Raw genomic sequence first — 19,223 nt, 5'->3', positions numbered from 1 at the left:
TAAATTATTTTTGTGTTGGTTTTAATAAAGTTTTGAATAAGGATATTTGAATTTGTGTTGGTTTTAATAATGTTTTGAATAAGGAAAAGTAGAAGAGATAAAAGTCTATATATTTGACTAACAGCCATGAAACTAGATCATGTAAAATTATATTATATTATATACTCTAACATTAAAAATAAAAAGTTGGATCTAAATTTTGTTTAGAAACAAGTCGGGTCAAACATGGTACGTTTTCATTATACGGTATCAATTCGAGTTGTTTCAACACTGCCGCAACACGCGGGGAAAATTACTAGTTATATATACAAGATTAAGTTAAACGGTTTAATTTTTTAACTGTCACGTCATAAAGTGTCAATCACATCATCACTAACACACCACCACCACAATCACCACGTCTATCTCGGCACTCGTATCTTATCTTCCCTAGTCGACTTGCAGTACCAAACATCAGTACCACCTGTCTTTCCCTTTCGTACCAAACATCATTAATTTATTATTATATTTTATTTAAAGGCAAAAAAGAAAATTAAAAAATAAGTGTGTGTATATATAAATGTGTGTATTTATATATATAAATATTTATAATTATATTTAGAGTTAATTACATAGTTAGTCCCTGTGGTTTGCACAAAGTAACATACTTAGGTACTAATAGTTTAGAATCACATTCTAGGGTATTAACTTTTCATTTTGTAACGTTTGAAGGTATTAACGTTATTTTTAGGCTTAAAATCACATTCTATTAGTACCTAAATATGTTATTTTTTGCAAACCACAGGGACTAACTATGTTAATACCCGAGAAGTTAATACCTCCAAACGTTACAAAATGAAAAGTTAATACCCTAGAAGATGATTTTAAACTATTAGTACCTAAGTATGTTATTTTGTGCAAACCACAGGGACTAACTATGTAATTAACTCTTATATTTATTTAAAGATAAAAAAGAAGAATAAAAAAAACAAATGAATAAATGGGTAAATTGCCAAAATCAATCCTGAGATTTGAGAATTAACGATACATTTTAACTGAGTTAGTTATTTAAATGAAAATGACAACAATAATTAAACATTAGGTTCTTAAGAACATATATAAAACCATGTACAAAATTGAGTTAGTCAAATATTAAGTTTTGAAGAGACCTCACAAAGTATGTATCCTAAACCACTTTTATCTAGTGAAGAGAATAAAAAGAGTGTTTTGATTTCGTCTTTTTACCCCTAGAATTTATGAGAAAAATAGGCATGCCCCTCACTATCATTGACTCCTTCGAATAACAAACTAAAAATGGCCGACCAATAACTCTTAAATAATTCAGCCACTCTCACAATCAATTTGATCACTACGTTACGACCGAGCATGAGAAATGAGGAGCAAGTTTCTACTTCTTGTAATTATATATGTAGAATTAGTGAAGTATAAAAGTCATAGTAGACCTTTAGTGACAACGTTTCAATTATTAAAAATTATTAAGAGAGTAAACTGCTAAAATGGTCTCTGAGATTTAGTCAATTTTGACATTTAAGTTCAAAACTTAAATTTTTGGAATCTGAGTCCCTGTGGTTTCAGTTTTGTTGTCATTTACATCCAAAATCAAAATATGGTCATATTTTTCGGTTAACATCCAATTTTTTGTCTTTTTCCTCCCTTTTAATAAAGAGCAAAATGGTATTTTAATGTTTTATTATAACAAATTAGAAAAATATAACCATTTTGCCTTTCATTAAAAGTGAGGAAAAAGACAAAAAAGTTAGATGTTAAGTGAAAAATATGATCAGATTTTGTTTTTGGATGAAAATGACAACAAAATTGAAACCACAGGGATCCAGATTCAAAAGATTTGAGACTTAGACTAAAATAACAATAATGACCAAAGCTCAGGAGCCATTATGACAGTTTACTACTTTACTCTTATTAAGATTGAGGTAATGGTAAAATCTTAATAGCTAGTCAAAATGGTTGAAATGGTAAAAATGAATGAGCCCTTTTGATATACAGAGGCGTGAAATTTAGGAACAAATTAACCCAATGAATTCTGTGTAGAAATTAACAACAAATCCCCGAGTTACAGTCGCACCACTCGAAAACTGGTTGGGCAACCTCCTTGATTCCATGCTACAGACTCACCACGTAGAATTCAATTAGGGTCCTAGATCACCTTCTAACCTGCCACCGATTAGAATAGCAAGGAACAAAGAAATTCTCAGAGAGAATTGCTAAATTTTAGACTCCAAAAACTCCCTTCTCATTCATGTACGATCATTACAAAAAGCAGTGGAATCAAGAAACTGATTAACCACCCACTAAGCATACAATTAGGGAAACATAAAAACTAACTTGAAAAAGTCAAATAAATTAAAATAAAGAAGGAAAACTTGCGCAGGAAATTGAAATACGAACTGGACTTGTAAGCGTGGTGGCTGGTGGGCTGGCTCATGGATTGGGCTGTGCTTGGATAGAGCAGACCCAATTTATGAGAACCGGAATTTGGGCCGTGGCTGTAGAGTCGCTGGGATTGGGCCCCTGCCTATCACCTTTAATCGTTTTTTTTTAATCTAGGTACATTATTTTTCTAACTCTAACACTCTTGTATATTTTAGGATTTTTCAAAAAAGTTATACCAGAAAATAGATCTTTTTTATATTTAATCTGAGTATAGTATTATTATATAATTTTTCTAAAAACAATTAAAAAACACATTGACTTATTGTGTTGAAAGTATGCGTAATTACACATGAATGTGCATGATTATATATAGAGGGGGGTCAATCATATACAAAGGTGAAAATGGTGTATCAATCTTGCAATCCAATGGTTAAGATAGCACAATCTGTAATAGAGATGTTAGTAAGATATTGTAATCCATAGATTGTGTAGTTGAAAAGTTCAATGGTAGGGAAAAACATTGTGTACATCAAGTAAAAATCAACTTTCTGTGATCACACTCTGGTCCGATAGATTTGTGGAATTGGACGAAATTGTAATTGTAATTGAAAAACTTTCCATCAAAAGTTATGTAGGTGGTATAAGGTAGAATTGGAACACATTCAAACAAATTCCCTCAAACAAGGATTATCAAAATACACTCATTTCTTCCCTTCTCAACCTTATGTTCCTCCAATTCAGACAAGACAAGAGACATACCATCATCGATCAAAACTTAGACCAAACAACTACTAGCAATCAATTACCATTTAACAAAAAAAAAAAAAAAAAAAAAAGCCACAATCAACTTTTCCTAGTTCTTCAATCAAGTGAAACAAAATTCTAGTCATTTTAGTTTCTTTAAACTTTAATAATATTACGAGAATAAACCACATATTGATATCAGAAGGGATATATAAATCGTATTAGGGTGGAGAGTGTATAATTCCCATCCCTAAACTCTCACATATTCCACATTAACGCCACATCAGCCTTTTTTTCTTCCTATTTCATCTCTAAACCATCCCTAACTTTGGAAGTGGTCATATCCCTTTCATCCATAAACCATTTTTTAAATACGTACAATACCTGGAACATAATGTACAAGTCAAGAGAAACCAGACGCGCATGAAGTCGAAAGTTTCTAGGAGTTGGTTGTCTATCTATATATATTAAAAAATTCTGGTCTGGTTTGGGTCTCGTCACTTAATGAAAAGATAAAACCAATTCAATTTCAAATACATAGCAAAAAGTACATCAATCGACATTAGAAATGCGTAATATGAATACACATATCCCTACAGTTGCTATATATGGGTTTTAATTTTTTGAAATATAAGCATTGCAATTTGCCCGTATGATTAATTTAAAAAAAAAGCATTGCATCATTTATGACAACATTATTACGCAACTCCTTTCCAATATAACAAATACAACTATCACTCAAATTCTCATCACCAAACTAATTACGCAAATCAGACTTCACATACTTCATTGTAGAAAATATCTTCCAACACTTGTTGTTGCAACAGGTAAATAGAGAGCTAACTTCAACAACTTACTACAAGGCAAGTAGGCCACAAATAAGTTATCAATTTGGAAATTGGATTGTTGGAATCGAAAAAGATGAATGAAAGCCAAGACGCTATTTCCGTTTTGGAACTCATTGGAAGAATTATCATTATATATTGGGAAGAAGTCAAGAGACAAGAATGGAACCTGAATATGTAGGTGAATTGGTGATCGTCTGGTTCCCGTTAAGAGTATATGTTCATGATGGTACCAAGCTCTTTAGGGTTAAAGAACTCGCGAATGGTGGAGAGAGAGGAGGTCGAATTTGTTATGTGATGTTATGATTAATGTCTAACCCAAAACCCTCTCTAGTAATCTCCTTAAATACATCAAACGGGAAACCTTATTAGTTAATAAGGGTAAATCGGTCCATCAACAATTACCAACTAATATATTATAAGGTTTTAATATATTTTGATTTATATTATATAGATAATAATGATGACTACTAGATTAAATACATATTTAATCTTACAGGGATCGAATTGATCTAAACAACTATAATAACAATCATCATCTACCTTCGATATGGTTGGTATAAAATTATTGAAATAATGTATAATATATACATATTTGCATGTATGTTTACAGGGAAAGCAGCTAAAAATTTATACATAACTTAGTCATAGTTTTTACATTATATTCTTACAAAAATACTAGATCTGACAAATGCTACCATGCCGGCCCCCCAAATCATCTTTTTTGTTGGCTGATTTCAATATGTATGCTACAACAAGTGGCATTAATGTGTCTTTTCCCATAACCAAAAAGCAAACAAGTAAACAAGATTCACATATTAACCCATTCTTCGACACTAGAATCAACTTCAATGACGACATTGTTTAACAATCGACACATGTTTCCGGTTTCCCTCTCCTAATAAGCTTAATTTTAAAACATTTGAGGCCCAAAGCAGAAATGGGGGGCCCTAGAAGGGTGGAGGTCCAAAGCAGGACCAACTGTTTTACCTACTACACCCATGAGCCCAGCTATTTCACTTGATACTGGGCCTGAGCCCACTTCACCTTCTACCACTGCTACCTCTGAGCCCGCTTCACCTATTGTGTCGTCGACCCAATCCTACCCACAGCCCAGCTCTCCCTCCATTTTTCACTCGACTGTGTCTCCGGCCCAGCAATCATTTCAGCCTAATATCGAGTCTTCTGCTCACTCGTCTCTGACCCCGTCGGTTCCTGCTCCTCCGCCTCTTCCCACCCATCCGATGACGACTCGTTCAAAATCTGGAATATTTAAAATTCGTCATTGGGTTGACTTAGCTCATACTAAAACTCTCCCATTACATCATGCTTTATTTGCATCCAATGATCCTACTACTTTCCTTAATGCTTCCAAAGACCCCAAATGGATACATGCCATGGAGGAAGAGTTTAATGCTCTCACTAGAAATAACACTTGGACTCTTGTTCCAAGACCTTCTAATGTCAATATTGTCGGATCTAAATGGATTTTCAGAACAAAGTTTCGAGCTGATGGTTCCATTGAACGTTACAAAGCCTGTCTCTTTGCCCAAGGCTTCAGTCAAATTCCGGGACTTGACTACTCTCATACTTTCAGTCCTGTTGTTAAAGCCACTACTGTTCGAACCGTTTTGGCGTTGAGTGTCATTCACAATTGGCATCTTCACCAGCTTGATGTCAATAATGCTTTTTTACATGGCCATTTGACTGAAAATGTCTTCATGGAACAACCTAAGGGTTTCATCAATGCTCAATTTCCATCACATGTTTGTAAGTTAAACAAAGCCATTTATGGGTTAAAACAGGCTCCTCGGGCCTGGTTTCATCGCTTAAGCTTGTTTCTCCCAAACAATGGTTTCTCCTGAAGTCGTGCGGATCCATCATTATTTGTTTACAAACGTGATAACTGCATGATGTATCTCCTTGTCTATGTGGATGATCTTATTCTTACCGGCAATCATCAACCAACTATCTCCTCCTTTATCTCCTGTCTCAATAAAGAGTTTGCAATCAAAGATCTTGGAAAAGTCAACTAGTTTTTGGGTCTGGAGGTTACCTACACTAAAAATGGTCTCTTCGTAAATCAGTCAAAATATGCTTTAGACATATTAACGCGTGCCAAGATGTTGGATGCCAAACCGGCTCCAACACCTTTAAGCACCAATGTTTCTTTTGTTTCTACAGGTACTATGTTTCAAGATGCTACATTCTACCGTTCAATTATAGGTGCTCTCCAGTATTTGACGATCACACGGCCTGATATCTCCTATGCTGTCAATCAAGTCAGTCAATTTCTTCATGCCCCTACTACTGACCACTTTCAGGAAGTGAAACGCATTTTGCGCTATCTCAAGGGTACACTTGCTTTTGGGTTACATTACAGTCGTCCCACTACCACATGTCTTCTTGGTTATTCTGATGCTGATTGGGCTCGTTGTCTAGAGACACGTCGCTCAACGTATGGTTATTCTATATTTTTGGGTGGAAATCTAATTTCTTGGAGTGCTAAGAAACAACCTACTGTTGCTAGATCAAGTTGCGAATCTGAATACCGTGCTATGGCTAACACTGCTGCAGAGATTGTATGGATAACTCATCTTCTTTAGGAGCTTCATGCTCTTCCGCCTGACAGACCTACTATTCTTTGTGATAATCAGAGTGCCATTTTTCTGACTCAAAACCCTGTTGCACATAAGCGGGCCAAGCATATAGATCTTGATTATCATTTCTTACGAGAATTAGTCCAAGCAGGAAAACTGGTTACCAAATTCGTTCCAACCAAGCTTCAGGTTGCTGACATTTTTACGAAAAGTCTTCCTTCATCGCAGTTTAGCTCTCTTCGAAATCTGCTTTGCGTTGGTCCGCTACCGTTCAGCTTGCAGGGGGATGTTAGATAGTATTTATATCTATTGTATTTTTCCTTATTCTTTAGGGGTCTTGTTGTAGTTTTCTCCTCTTTATATTGTTGTATTCATTCTATTCTTACAATCAATGAAATTCATCTTTTCACATTCACACAATGACAATGGTATCGAATGGTAATTGAGATTGTTGAAGAAGAGAATAGAATATAGAGGTTAGAGTTGAGCAAGTTTCTAGAACTTTTTGCTTAACGGAGACTAAAAATACACCTTTCGTCACAAGGGGCGAGCTTTGTCCACCTTCTACCAGAGGGGTCATCACTATTAGAAGGTGGACAAAATCGCTTCCCCTTGTGACGAAACATGTATTATCTATTTATCCTATGTACCTGGTTTATTTGAAATGACCATAATACCCTCACAACGTAAAACATAAATCGTATTGCTAAATGCTAATTACACAGGGTTCCGAAGGTCACCGACACAGTGAGATCTGAAATCAATGTGAGCACGTTGCAGTGTTGCACTGTCATGCAAACAACTAACAAATCAAGCGCGTCACTCCACTCGCCCCCTTTATAAATAACCGCTACACTTTCCCCCGTCAAAACCCTCACACACCAAAACACACAGTCAAAACCACAATGGCAACCACCACCGACAGATCTGAAACCACCACCGCTAACGGCGGCACCGCCGTATCTCCACCTAAATCAAAAGTAGCTCTAATCACCGGAATCACCGGTCAAGACGGTTCATACCTCACTGAACTCCTGTTAAACAAAGGCTACGAAGTTCACGGTCTGATCCGACGGTCCTCAAACTTCAACACGCAACGGATCAACCACATCTACATCGATCCACACAACGCTCACAAGGCGCGTATGAAGCTCCACTACGCTGATCTAACCGACGCCTCTTCTCTCCGCCGTTGGATCGATACGATCTCGCCTGACGAGATCTATAATCTAGCGGCGCAATCGCACGTCGCCGTTTCGTTTGAGATTCCGGATTATACTGCTGATGTCGTGGCTACTGGTGCGTTGCGGTTGTTAGAAGCGTTACGATCGCATATTACTGCTACTGGAAGAACTCATGTGAAGTATTATCAGGCAGGTTCGTCGGAGATGTTTGGATCTACTCCGCCACCGCAAGCGGAGGATACTCCGTTTCATCCGAGATCGCCTTATGCTGCTTCCAAATGCGCTGCTCATTGGTAATTGTAAATTCGATTCGGTTATTAACTGTTGATTTCGTTTAGTGCTTGATTTGATGATTTGATCTGGTTAATGATGCTAGAAATTGAGCTGTTATGAGCTGGAATAATCTAATTTGTTCGTATTTCAGTTCACATTGTAGGCATTGTTATTGACTACTAGAAGATTTTAGGTTATATAGGTCAGACATGTTATATTGTTCATCGATTTTGACCTGATTATTGATTCTGGAAATTGAGCTGTTCTGAGCTAGAACGATCTAATTTGTTCATACTTTAGTTCACATTGTATTCATTGTTATTGACACTAGAAGATTTTAGGTTCTATAGGTCAGACACGTTATATTGTTCGTCAATCACTATTTGTTTAATTATAATACTTAATTTGATCTGATTATTGATTCTAGAAATTGAGCTGTTCTGAGCTAGAACGATCTAATTTCGCTATGTTTTAGTTCACATTGTATGCACTGTTATCGACTACCAGAAGATTTTTAGGTTGTTTAGGTCAGATATGTTATATTGTTCATCGGTTGATATTTGTCTGATACATGAGAGTATTAGAGTTTCAGCTTGATCTTACAAGTCGAAGTCTATATATGTTTTCGAGTTCAGAGGCTTAGCAAACATTGTTTATGTTATGAATGTATATTCTGTTCATATATTTTAAGCCACATTATATACTCTGTTCACCAATCACTATTTGCCTGACACGTGCAAGTATTAGAGTTTCAGATTGATCTTACAAGTCAAAGTTCATATATGTTTTCGAGTTCCGAGGCTTAACAAACATTGTTTGTGTTATGAAGGTTTACTATAAATTACATATTTCAATCTGCATTATATATAAACCGTCCATTAATCAAGGTGGTCAATGATTGATCTCCTTAGGCGGTCAATGATTGATCTCCATTGACTAAAGTTTGATAACACATGAAGCTTTGCATTTTCAGCTTCCATGTTGAGTAGTTATTAACCGACAACCTTGGAGGTTTGTTGATACTTCCAGTTTTCTGATCATAGTTTGGAACCGCACCCATTTTCTTACTTTGATGCTTAGAAACAGAGAAAAATACTTCACAGAAATAGTAGGATTGATCTAAGACGGTGAAATCAGTGGATCTAGAGCCCAATACTCTGATAAGACTCTAGACTTCTTGGCCAAACATGTATTAGATGCGAAAATAATGTGGATATTTTATACAAATATGGTACATGTAACCTGTATCTGGCCGTTGGTAGCATTGGTTAGAAATTTGATGCATCGATCAAACTTTTGTATGTTTCCACGTTCAGTGGCTTATACGAGATTGTTTGTCAAACAGGTATACAGTCAACTACAGGGAAGCATACGGCATCTTTGCCTGCAATGGCATACTCTTCAACCATGAATCACCTCGAAGAGGTGAAAACTTTGTGACCAGGAAGATCACGCGGGCAGTAGGCCGGATCAAGATCGGGCTGCAGAGCAAGCTGTTTTTAGGGAATTTGCAGGCTTCAAGAGACTGGGGATTTGCAGGGGACTACGTGGAGGCAATGTGGTTGATGCTACAGCAAGACAAGCCAGACGACTACGTGGTGGCAACTGAGGAATCACACACAGTTGAGGAGTTTCTTGAAAAGGCGTTTGGGTACGTGGGTTTGAACTGGAAAGACCATGTTGAAATCGATAAGAAGTATTTTAGGCCTGCAGAAGTTGATAATTTGAAAGGCGATTCAAGCAAGGCCAGAAAAGTTCTTGGATGGAAACCTAAAGTTGGATTCGAGCAGTTGGTGAAGATGATGGTTGATGAAGACATCGAGTTGGCTAAAAGAGAAAAGGTTCTTGTTGATGCAGGATACATGGATGCTCAACAACAGCCTTGATCCCAATCTCGATCATCTGGTACGAAATACGCTACCTATACCCACGTATTTAAGTGTTTTCTTGAAAATTATTGCATTAGTTATTCAAATCTAGTTGTTTCCAATTTAAAGTCGGGTTGATGTTCAGTGAGCACAATCTTTGTTTAGTGTTAAAAAAACCCCAGAGATTTATTGAGGTTTGTAGAGAGGGAAGTTCATTACTTTAGGGGTTGTCGTATAATCTTTTTATCCTGCAAAATGTTACACAATGTACTTTCTGGGCTTTTCATCATAATGCTGAGTAAATTATTTTTGTTTTGTTTTCATAATTTTGGTATGTGGTATGTAGTATGAAAATGGTTTCTTAACTTACATTAACAACTACCCATGGCATTATAGCCTAGTGGTATCTTGGTGGTGGGATAAGGCTTATGACCATTAGGTTATGGGTTCGATTCCCATAAAGGGGGGTTTTTCCCAGATTTATTGGGTTTCCTCCTGAATTGGTGTATAGGCATTATCTCCTAGTGGAGATGGATATGATCGGGTGGTTCTGCTGGTGACACGATGATACTCCAGTAGTCCGTCAGTGATCCAAATTTGCCGTTTAAAAAAAAAAAAAAACTTACATTAACAACTGGTTCCGAAGACACCAGTTAACACACACAGCCTCTGTTAGCTCCATGGTCGGGCCGAAAAGGCAACTATGTGCCTGGAGTTACCTAACGGCCCGGATTTGAACTCGTGACCAACCCGGGCAGGAACCACAAAGAGGATAAACCTTCCCACCTCCGACCAGTTGGACTGGCCATCATTGCCTTCTTAACTTTATTAATTGGGCGGCATTAAGAAGTCTTTTAATTGCCCTCACAAGTCATGAGGGTTGACATTGTGTTGACATTTTGGCCCTAATTAACACGTTAGAAAATTATCTCTTCATAATCATGGCATGAAATTAGGTCTCACGTCTCATTGTTTGATGTGATACATTGTAGGTCCTAGTCGAGAAATTATCTAAACTAGCTTTAAGCATGGTTCAAATATTTTTGGGTTATTGGATTTCAATAACCCTAAGTTTCACATGTTGGCCGATAATAATCTTAACTCTAAAAATTCTCTCCAACAATCCCAACTTGTAAAATTTGGTCCCCATTGATCCTTTTATAACCGCAGGTGCACTTAATTCAATTAAAGAGACTATATGTGCATTTGAATCTATCAAAGGAGCCAATTTCTTATATGTTAGAAAAAGATCAATAGAAGCCAAATTCTTACAAATTGGGATCGTTGGAATGAATTTTTAAAGTTTTGATTATTATTGGGATTATTAAAATCCAATAACCCAATATTTTTCATCATTAACTCTAATTCAATATAAAACTAATTAACAATCTAATTTGGTATTTAATAATCCATAATTTAATTCATTAGCCAATAATAGTACATGCTAGCAATGTGACTAATGAAGTTTATAACTCTTATTGTAAATTGCAATCAACAATCGACTGATTTTTAACTTAATCAAAATGTTGTAAATTAGTGTGAAACGACATAAACTGAGTTTAATTTTATGTTGGAATGAGATTGCTCTTAGCAATAGATTGTTGTTTGATTTAAAGCTCAAATTTTCTAATTAATTAAATTATTTTTCTATCATTAGTTCATGTCCATTTATATCTTGTGGGTTCTTTTTAAATATTTTTAATTAATTTTACATAAAAATGACGGATGAAATACTACAAATTCAAATTTAAGATAAGAACTAATTACAAGGATGGTAATTGTAGAAAGGTTAGGTTATGGTTTTGGTGGGACAAGTCTAGACGCTAGTTCTTACTATTCACGTAGTCGGGATTCGCTGAAAAAACGCAATTGTATTCAATTAACACAATCGCTTGTTCAAGAACCTTATTGATGATTTGAAAATATTACGAATTTGAAAACTCACCACCCGTCTTTGTCCATCTCCTTTAATGTCCGTCAGTCGCACAACCACTGATGCTGATGATCATCGCCAATTCGCCATCTGTAAGAACAACAGCCATACATCCGGAGGAGCGAGAGCGCAGATTGCGGGAAATCCTGAGGCTCATTCTGATCCAACACCTTCAGTTATGGTTCGGGTAGATGGTAAGACGTAGGGGCGCAGCTTTGTAGGCGCCCGGGGGGGGGGGGGGGGGACCCCAAACTTCTCGCTCAGTAGCGTCCGACTGTCCGGTATGTAGTTTTCATATAGAATTTTTTAGGTATATACGTTTTCGACCCCCCGGTTTTATAATTTTATTAGGTATACGTTTTCAACCCTACGGTTAGAAATCTAAAGCTTCCCCACTGGTAAGACAAACAAAACCCGCACATCCACTTGTTTTTATGCTCAATGATGGTGGCAGATTAAAGCATAGCTGGTACCCTGTAAGTATTAGAAATATCTTCGAATTTATGCAACACTACAGCAGGCCCGTCTAGCTCAGTTGGTAGAGCGCAAGGCTCTTAACCTTGTGGTCGTGGGTTCGAGCCCCACGGTGGGCGTTTTTATTTTTTGTGTGTTTTTCACTATTTTATTTTACATAAGAATAAAGAATGCCAGCTCACCAACATACAAAAAGGAAAAAGAAGGGCAGTAGTAATAAGAAAAATATTCTTTCACCGGAGGGGATTGATTCTATATTTTATACTAGGTTAAAACTCGCGTATACACGCGGTTTAACAAATAAGGATAGTTTAATTTTGTTTGGAATTAATAAAAAAAAGAGAGAAATTTTATTCTATAGTTAAAAAATATAGCTAACAATATATAGGATAGTTTAAAAGTACAAAATATAATTCAAATTTCACTAAAAATCTCCTTTTACATCACATTTGTTGTCTTACTTGTAACATTTCCATCCTCATCTAATATAAGTCACTTCACACCAGCTCTGTGTTACTCTTGACAATGCGACACAAAGTTGGCCATGTGTGAAAACGGGATATTTCAAATACAATCCAACACTCGATAGAGATTGTCCTTGACTTTTGTTTATTGTCATTGCGAAACATACTGATAATGGAAATTGACATCATTGAAACTTGACTGGATTTTTTTTGTTAGATGGTATTTAAGTGATTCGTGGAATATATGTTTTCGTACCGATGTTTCCTCCGGATATAATTTCAGCTTCAATAACACGTTTTGCAAGTTTAGTAATCCGTAATCTAGTCCCGTTGCATAAACCATTTTGTTGATCAATGTTATGCAACAACATTACTGGGACACCCACTTTAAGTATTAATCGATGATTAGGCAATCCTGATATTTTAAGACCATTAAGAACGTCAGGAGAGTATAAATTTGCGTGTGACGGATTTTTAGCCTGGTCAGTATGACATATACTATCAGAGCTCAAATACTCAACTTCTTCTCCCGGAAACAATGCAAGCAATTTTTCATTGATTTCATGTATGACTTCATTTGTAGGGGCAAGTATGGCTCTTTCTGCAAAATAATATTGATTTTTATAAAGTTGAAGCAGATAAGGGTATACAAAGTCGATTAAACTCGACAAAGGATCCACCGAGTTCTTAATTAGTAGGTCTTCAGGAATATCTATGGTTACCTCAAGGTCATCAGTATCACCAATGTTTCCCTCACCCAAATCTAGAAGCCACTTTGCAAAAGATTTGGTCTGTTCTGTTTCAGATGTGTTATTCCCTATAGTTAACCTCATGTTTTTCGTTAGCCTAAGGACTTTGCATGCCCCCCAAATATAGGACGAAGTGATGGAAGCATTTACAATTTCTACTACCATTGACAATAACCAGAAGGATTTGTCTAAAATCACCACCCAAAACCATAACTTTTCCTCCAAATGGCATTTCTGAATTCGGTGAATCATCTGATTTGAAGATATCTTTCATGGTCCGGTCTAGTGCTTCAAATGCATGTTTGTGAATCTTGGAGCTTCGTCCCAAATTATCAACTTTGTTTCTTTAAGTAAATTAGCAACTTCACCATCTGGTTTAATGTGACAGATTGCTTCTTCCGTAAGATTTAAAGGAATATGAAACCTAGAATGTGCCGTCCTACCTCCAGATAATAACAGAGATGCAATTCCACTTGATGCAACGTTTAATACAATTTCTCCTTTAGATCTGATGGCCACAGACAATGTCTTCCACAAAAATGTTTTACCAGTACCTCCATAACCATAAACAAAGAATAAGCCTCCCATGTTTTCATTAACGGCATTTGTTATCTCATCAAACACTAACCGTTGTTCAGTTGTTAAAGTAGTTAGATGATTATTAAACTCTGCACCAACAACACTTGCATCATATGAGAGTTCATATGTTATTAAACGATTGTTTGCTACGGATGTGGAATGAATATCAGGATAAGGCATAGAAGGAAATCTACGTAGGGTACTTTTCAATTTTAGGAATCAAAAGTTTGTCTTTTGATTGAGCCTTGACATCATCTTTTGGTTCACTTTTTCGACTTTTTGTTAGAGTAAACGAAGATGAATTTTGTAGATCATAACAATCTTCCAAGGTGCGTTTCAGATCAACATTACTCTTCATAATCTCATTATTCTTGGGCGGCGATGTTGCATCACTTTGTGACGACGAAGCAGTGGGGGGAGATTCATTGAGTTAATTTCTTCAACCTGTCACGTTTAACTATTGGTTATAACAATTTTAAGAGGCGTGAAAGTAAATTTTAACCACATTCCGGAACATCAAACTTCTTTTCAAGTGTTGCAATTATAGCTGGATCATCCACTAACTTATAGATAGAAAATCCATCAACATTCTTGTCCACATTATACGTTCCAACACGAATTTTAAATGCATACTTTTTGTCGATGAAGGAATCGAATTCAACAAGTGTAACTTTCTCACCACCAGAAGACTGCTAGAATTTGAAAACATTACAAACATTCGAGCAATATTAAAAGATTGGAATAGTATTTGAAAACCAATAGCATTGACTAGGTTTAAAGAAAATCAAATTACCTGTAGATATTTGTCAACCATTTGTTTGGCGGATAAACCCAAAAGTTTTACTGTGTCACAGTCAAATAGAGTTAGATTTACGGTTCCTGTACAATCCTCTACTCGTGGTGAAAGTTTGTACCTGAAAACCCAAACATTTTTTTTTTCAAAATCAATACAATAGCAAGTAAATGTATATGTTAATGTAGTTGAATAGTACGATATATATGATAATAGTATATGTTGATTAAATACATGCAAACCGCCGGTATGACATCTCTTTTGCAATCCTTATTAGTACATATTAAAACTTCTTTCATATCAACATCATCACTTCCATCGTCATCTTCTGGGAATATTAAACTTGGGGAAGCCTTGCGATTACAACTTTCACAACCTAGATAATACAATTCGTTGTCTTTGTTTACAACTGTCACTGTACCAACAACAATAACATGCATATCCTGCAAAATGTATGTAAATATGTAAGGTTTAATGTTTAATTAGGATATGAGTATTGGCAAAGTCAATATTTGTTATGGGTCATAAATTATAGACTGAACAAACCTTGGTAATTTCCCTAATCCGACCAATAGTGCTGAAAAAATTATTCTGCAGGAACTCTGCTTCGTTAGATGTTACCCTGGACTGGTCAACAGGACGATGAACCGATGGTGTTGCAGCAGATTTTTTTCGCAATGTAACTGTTAAAGATGTAAAAGATTGTGTAATCAACAATACTTACATTATGGAAATATATCTATTATCACAAAACATGTGGATTTTACCTTCTTCTAATATTAATAATCTTTTCATTGCGTTCATTGATGAACAACTTAGTGATATTAAAAGCGTCTGAGACATTGATGTTGCCTAAGGTTAAATATATAGTAAGTCAGTATAATAACTAAATATAAAAAGTTAAATCTACAAAAATTTGACAAACCTTTGTAGTCATTGATGCTACCAAATTGAACGATAAGTACAACATGTACTTTTGGCTTATATTTTGAGATGTACTCTTGCATCTCATCGCAATATTCCTCCTACAATGTCAACGTTAAGACAATACCCCTGAATTTTTTTATTAATTTAACGAATAATAAGCAATAAAGTATGAAAAAGTTAATAGAAAAACGATATTTAAAAGAAAAATAAACTCCAAATCTCTCAAAATTAAGTCCATCTTATAGGACGTTTTTCCATGTCGTGTTGTTGTATCCTCCCTTGGAAACCATTTCTCGACATAACCAATAAAGTCTACAATGAAAGAAAAAAAAGGTTATAATAATAACACTTGATTATGACGGGTATATTATTAGTTTGCTTAGTTTAGGAAACGAACCGATTCAAAATTTTGAAGAAACTCCACCATCTTTAATAGCCTTAAATGTTGACAAATCAAAACCATATGTTGGGCCTATGAAGTTGTTACACTTTCTAATAGCTGTTTCGAAATTGAAGGTCAGCAAATATTTGGTGTTAAAATGTTTAAACTTTGGATTATTTTCATCAACTCGGGGTTTAAAAACTGTATAACATTCATTTTCTTCTAACATTTTTCATGTCTTTTAAAGTTATTACTCCATACAGTGACTTGCACTTTAGTCCCCTGACATTATAATGAAAAATAATGTATGTTAAAAAAACTTGAAAAATCCTTAAGTAAATACGTATTAACTAATTAAAGTTGTTAAAGATGTAACTTTTCATCCATGAGCATTATCTCAATAGATATCTCACCAACCTTTTTGGGATTTGGTTTTCTGCAAAGCCCAAGTACTTTTACCTTTATCGTAAAAGCTGCTGTTTTGCCATCAATATCATTCAAATAGATTAGATTTCTGTCTTCCATATCTGATTGTTTTGAATGAGCTCTGATTGTTAGAATGATTAAGTCCAATATTTATAAGGTAAAGATGTATAAATAGATTATGATTTTTTTTTTGAGTTATCATGAATTTTTAAAATTGATTTATCTAGAATTTTATAAAACTGATTTTATAATAACTTTAGATAAAACTAATTTTATCTAGAATTTTATAAAACTAATTTTATAATAACTTTAGATGATTTTATAATAACTTTAGATAAAACTGATTTTATCTAGAATTTTTAAATTAAAAACTGATTTATCTAGAATTTTATAATAACTTTAGATAAAACTGATTTTATCTAGAATTTTATAATAACTTTAGATAAAACTAATTTTATCTAGAATTTTTAAATTTAAAACTGATTTATCTAGAATTTTATAATATCTTTAGATAAAACTGATTTTATCTAGAATTTTATAAAACTGATTTCATTACAGATAAATTTAAGGTATATATTAATTACAAAAACTATATTATTACAATATTAATTAAAGTTACCTTGAAAACTTTTAGTTCCAAGTCAGTAAGCTCAATCTCATGATGATTCTGTGCATCTTGTGTACAGAATACAGACCGAAATACGGGGGTTCGAGCGGCTAACACCAACTTATGGGCATGAAACTTTTCTCCAGCCACATGGAAGACAACGTCTGAACCTTCCATGTTATCGAGTAACGTACAAAAGACTCGGGTACTTTGATCGAGTGTTGTAACCTAGGACAATCTACTGCGGAAACCACGATTTCGACAATACAGATAATCTTCAAGCAGTCGTCCTTGAGATAATCTGAAGTTTCTAGCAATAGCCGCTTGAAAAAAACGCTTGTATCCCCTGTGCAAGCACAAAAAAAAATGAAACAAACCAGTCCAGTATAACAAAAACAGAACTTATCATAAGCATCAAAATTTGAGACAATAGGCGTTTCCAAGTAACGATTTCCTTCTTAACACTCAAAACATATGTCCATGAGACTATGAATCCTACTATAAAAAAACGGATTCACACATGAACAAAGTTCATACAATAAACAATAGAATCGTATACAAAACCGCAAAATACGAAAGATGAAGTGATAACAATAAGATAAATAGCTAAAGAAAGAGTGTTTACCGGTAACAAATCGGAAAGTGGTTCAAGAACGCCAGTGTTTACCGGTAAACAAATCGGAAAGACCGTTTACCGGTAAACGAATCGGAAAGTGGTTCGAGCAACGCCGACCGATTTTCAGTCGCAAATTGCTATTTTCTATTAGTGATATCAAGATTTTTTTTCCTGGAACAAAATGTGTAAACTACCCTATTGAAATTATTAAAATATGTGGAAGCTTGTTTATGTAGAATCAAAAGGATTCTGAACTAAAATTACAAAACTCGTGAAGTAATTAACCACAAATAGTTTTCTAAGTAAATTGTTAAAAACTTCTAAATTCAAATTATAAACATGAATAATCTTGAAAATAACTAAATCGTGGAGTAAATAACCAAAGTAAGTTTTCTAGATAAATTATTAAATACTTCTAAATTCAAATTATAAACATGAATAATCTTGAAAATTACAAAACTCGTGGAGTAATATATATACCTGGCTCTTCTGTTTTGGAACCAAACTTCAACTTGCCGGGGCCTACCGATTTGCTTCTCTCTGTAAATTTCATCTCCGACAGAGAAGATGTGGATATGTCCATGAGACTATTAATCCTACTATAAAAACACAGATTCACATACGACCAAAGTTCAAACAATAAACAATAGAATCATATACAAAACCATAAAATACGAAAGATGAAGTGATAACAACAAGATGAATAACTAAAGAAAGAGTGTTTACTGGTAAACGAATCGGAAAGTGGTTCGAGCAACGCCAGTGTTTACTGGTAAACGAATCAGAAAGAGTGTTTACCGGTAAACGAATTGGAAAGTGGTTCGAGCAACGCTTGCAACCTTAATGATTTCAGTCATAAATTGTTTGCTAATTTTGCGACCGTTGCTTCTCTCTGTAAACGTCGTCTCCGACAGAGAAGATGTGGACTTGCTTCTCTCTATAAACGTCATGTCTGACAGAAAAGTCTTCGAGAGAGAAGATCATAGAAGATGAAAAAGGATGATAGTGCGATTGACGATTCTGACATTAGGGTTTCCACATAGAAGATGAAAAGGGAAGCAGGAGGTGATGGAAAATAGGGCGTGGGAATGGGTTAAAAGAGATTATATAGGATCCAGATGTTTGTTCATGGGTGAGGGTTTAGATCCGCATCCATTAACCCTTTAATCAAAGGAGCCCTCATTGAGTGACACTTGTCCTAAAATTGGTTTTTTATTATAGTAGATAGATTATTATAACTAGTTTATAAAAAAAAGAAATATTTAACATAGGTAGGGTAAACTAAAACAGTCCACCAAATATATAAACTCAATGTGGCATGTAAATATCTTCTATAATAATGACCTACTTGAAGTGGGATACTGTTAT

At 35.0% G+C, this 19,223-nt stretch overlaps 3 protein-coding genes and 1 non-coding gene across 10 annotated transcripts; 2 read left to right on the top strand and 2 right to left on the bottom strand.

Moving 5' to 3' along the window:
• The first annotated feature begins 7,308 nt into the window (after positions 1-7,308).
• On the top strand, positions 7,309-10,231 carry LOC110889491 (GDP-mannose 4,6 dehydratase 1). Its single transcript, XM_022137022.2, has 2 exons — positions 7,309-8,057; positions 9,383-10,231. The coding sequence occupies exons 1-2, from the start codon at positions 7,486-7,488 to the stop codon at positions 9,921-9,923; spliced, it is 1,113 nt and encodes a 370-aa protein (XP_021992714.1). The 5' UTR covers positions 7,309-7,485; the 3' UTR covers positions 9,924-10,231.
• Positions 10,232-12,358: 2,127 nt separating this feature from the next.
• On the top strand, positions 12,359-12,431 carry TRNAK-CUU. Its single transcript has one exon. It is a non-coding gene; the product is annotated as a tRNA-Lys (tRNA).
• Positions 12,432-13,000: 569 nt separating this feature from the next.
• LOC110887721 lies at positions 13,001-13,609 on the bottom strand. Its single transcript, XM_022135293.1, has one exon. The coding sequence runs from the start codon at positions 13,607-13,609 to the stop codon at positions 13,001-13,003; it is 609 nt and encodes a 202-aa protein (XP_021990985.1).
• Positions 13,375-18,941, bottom strand: LOC110891730. 7 transcript variants are annotated; one of them, XM_022139330.2, is made up of 10 exons: positions 18,582-18,940; positions 18,336-18,454; positions 17,252-17,585; positions 16,222-16,733; positions 15,823-16,136; positions 15,665-15,749; positions 15,444-15,580; positions 15,132-15,340; positions 14,898-15,018; positions 13,801-14,796 (listed from the first exon to the last, which is right to left on the bottom strand). In XM_022139330.2, the coding sequence occupies exons 5-10, from the start codon at positions 15,907-15,909 to the stop codon at positions 14,602-14,604; spliced, it is 834 nt and encodes a 277-aa protein (XP_021995022.2). In that variant the 5' UTR covers positions 15,910-16,136; positions 16,222-16,733; positions 17,252-17,585; positions 18,336-18,454; positions 18,582-18,940; the 3' UTR covers positions 13,801-14,601. The 7 variants fall into 7 exon arrangements, with proteins under 7 accessions (XP_035835465.1, XP_021995022.2, XP_035835461.1 ...); XM_035979568.1 differs by having other exon boundaries at positions 16,222-16,323; XM_035979572.1 differs by having other exon boundaries at positions 13,375-14,793; positions 16,222-17,585.
• Between the last annotated feature and the right edge of the window lie 282 nt (positions 18,942-19,223).

The sequence above is a fragment of the Helianthus annuus genome, chromosome 11, assembly GCF_002127325.2.
Source record: "Helianthus annuus cultivar XRQ/B chromosome 11, HanXRQr2.0-SUNRISE, whole genome shotgun sequence".
In the NCBI taxonomy this organism is placed as follows: Eukaryota; Viridiplantae; Streptophyta; class Magnoliopsida; order Asterales; family Asteraceae; genus Helianthus; species Helianthus annuus.
Note: the sequence above shows the minus strand (reverse complement) of the source record. Positions and strands in the feature narration are given on the sequence as shown.

Coding starts and splice junctions, on each gene's coding strand:
- LOC110889491 (XM_022137022.2), top strand. CDS start 7,486: ATGGCAACCACCACCGACAGATCTGAAACCACCACCGCTAACGGCGGC. Junction 8,058..9,382: donor TCCAAATGCGCTGCTCATTG/GTAATTGTAAAT, acceptor TTTGTCAAACAG/GTATACAGTCAACTACAGGG.
- LOC110887721 (XM_022135293.1), bottom strand. CDS start 13,609: ATGAGGTTAACTATAGGGAATAACACATCTGAAACAGAACAGACCAAA.
- LOC110891730 (XM_022139330.2), bottom strand. CDS start 15,909: ATGAGATGCAAGAGTACATCTCAAAATATAAGCCAAAAGTACATGTTG. Junction 15,581..15,664: donor ATTATTAATATTAGAAGAAG/GTAAAATCCACA, acceptor CATCTTTAACAG/TTACATTGCGAAAAAAATCT. Junction 15,341..15,443: donor GGATTAGGGAAATTACCAAG/GTTTGTTCAGTC, acceptor TACATTTTGCAG/GATATGCATGTTATTGTTGT.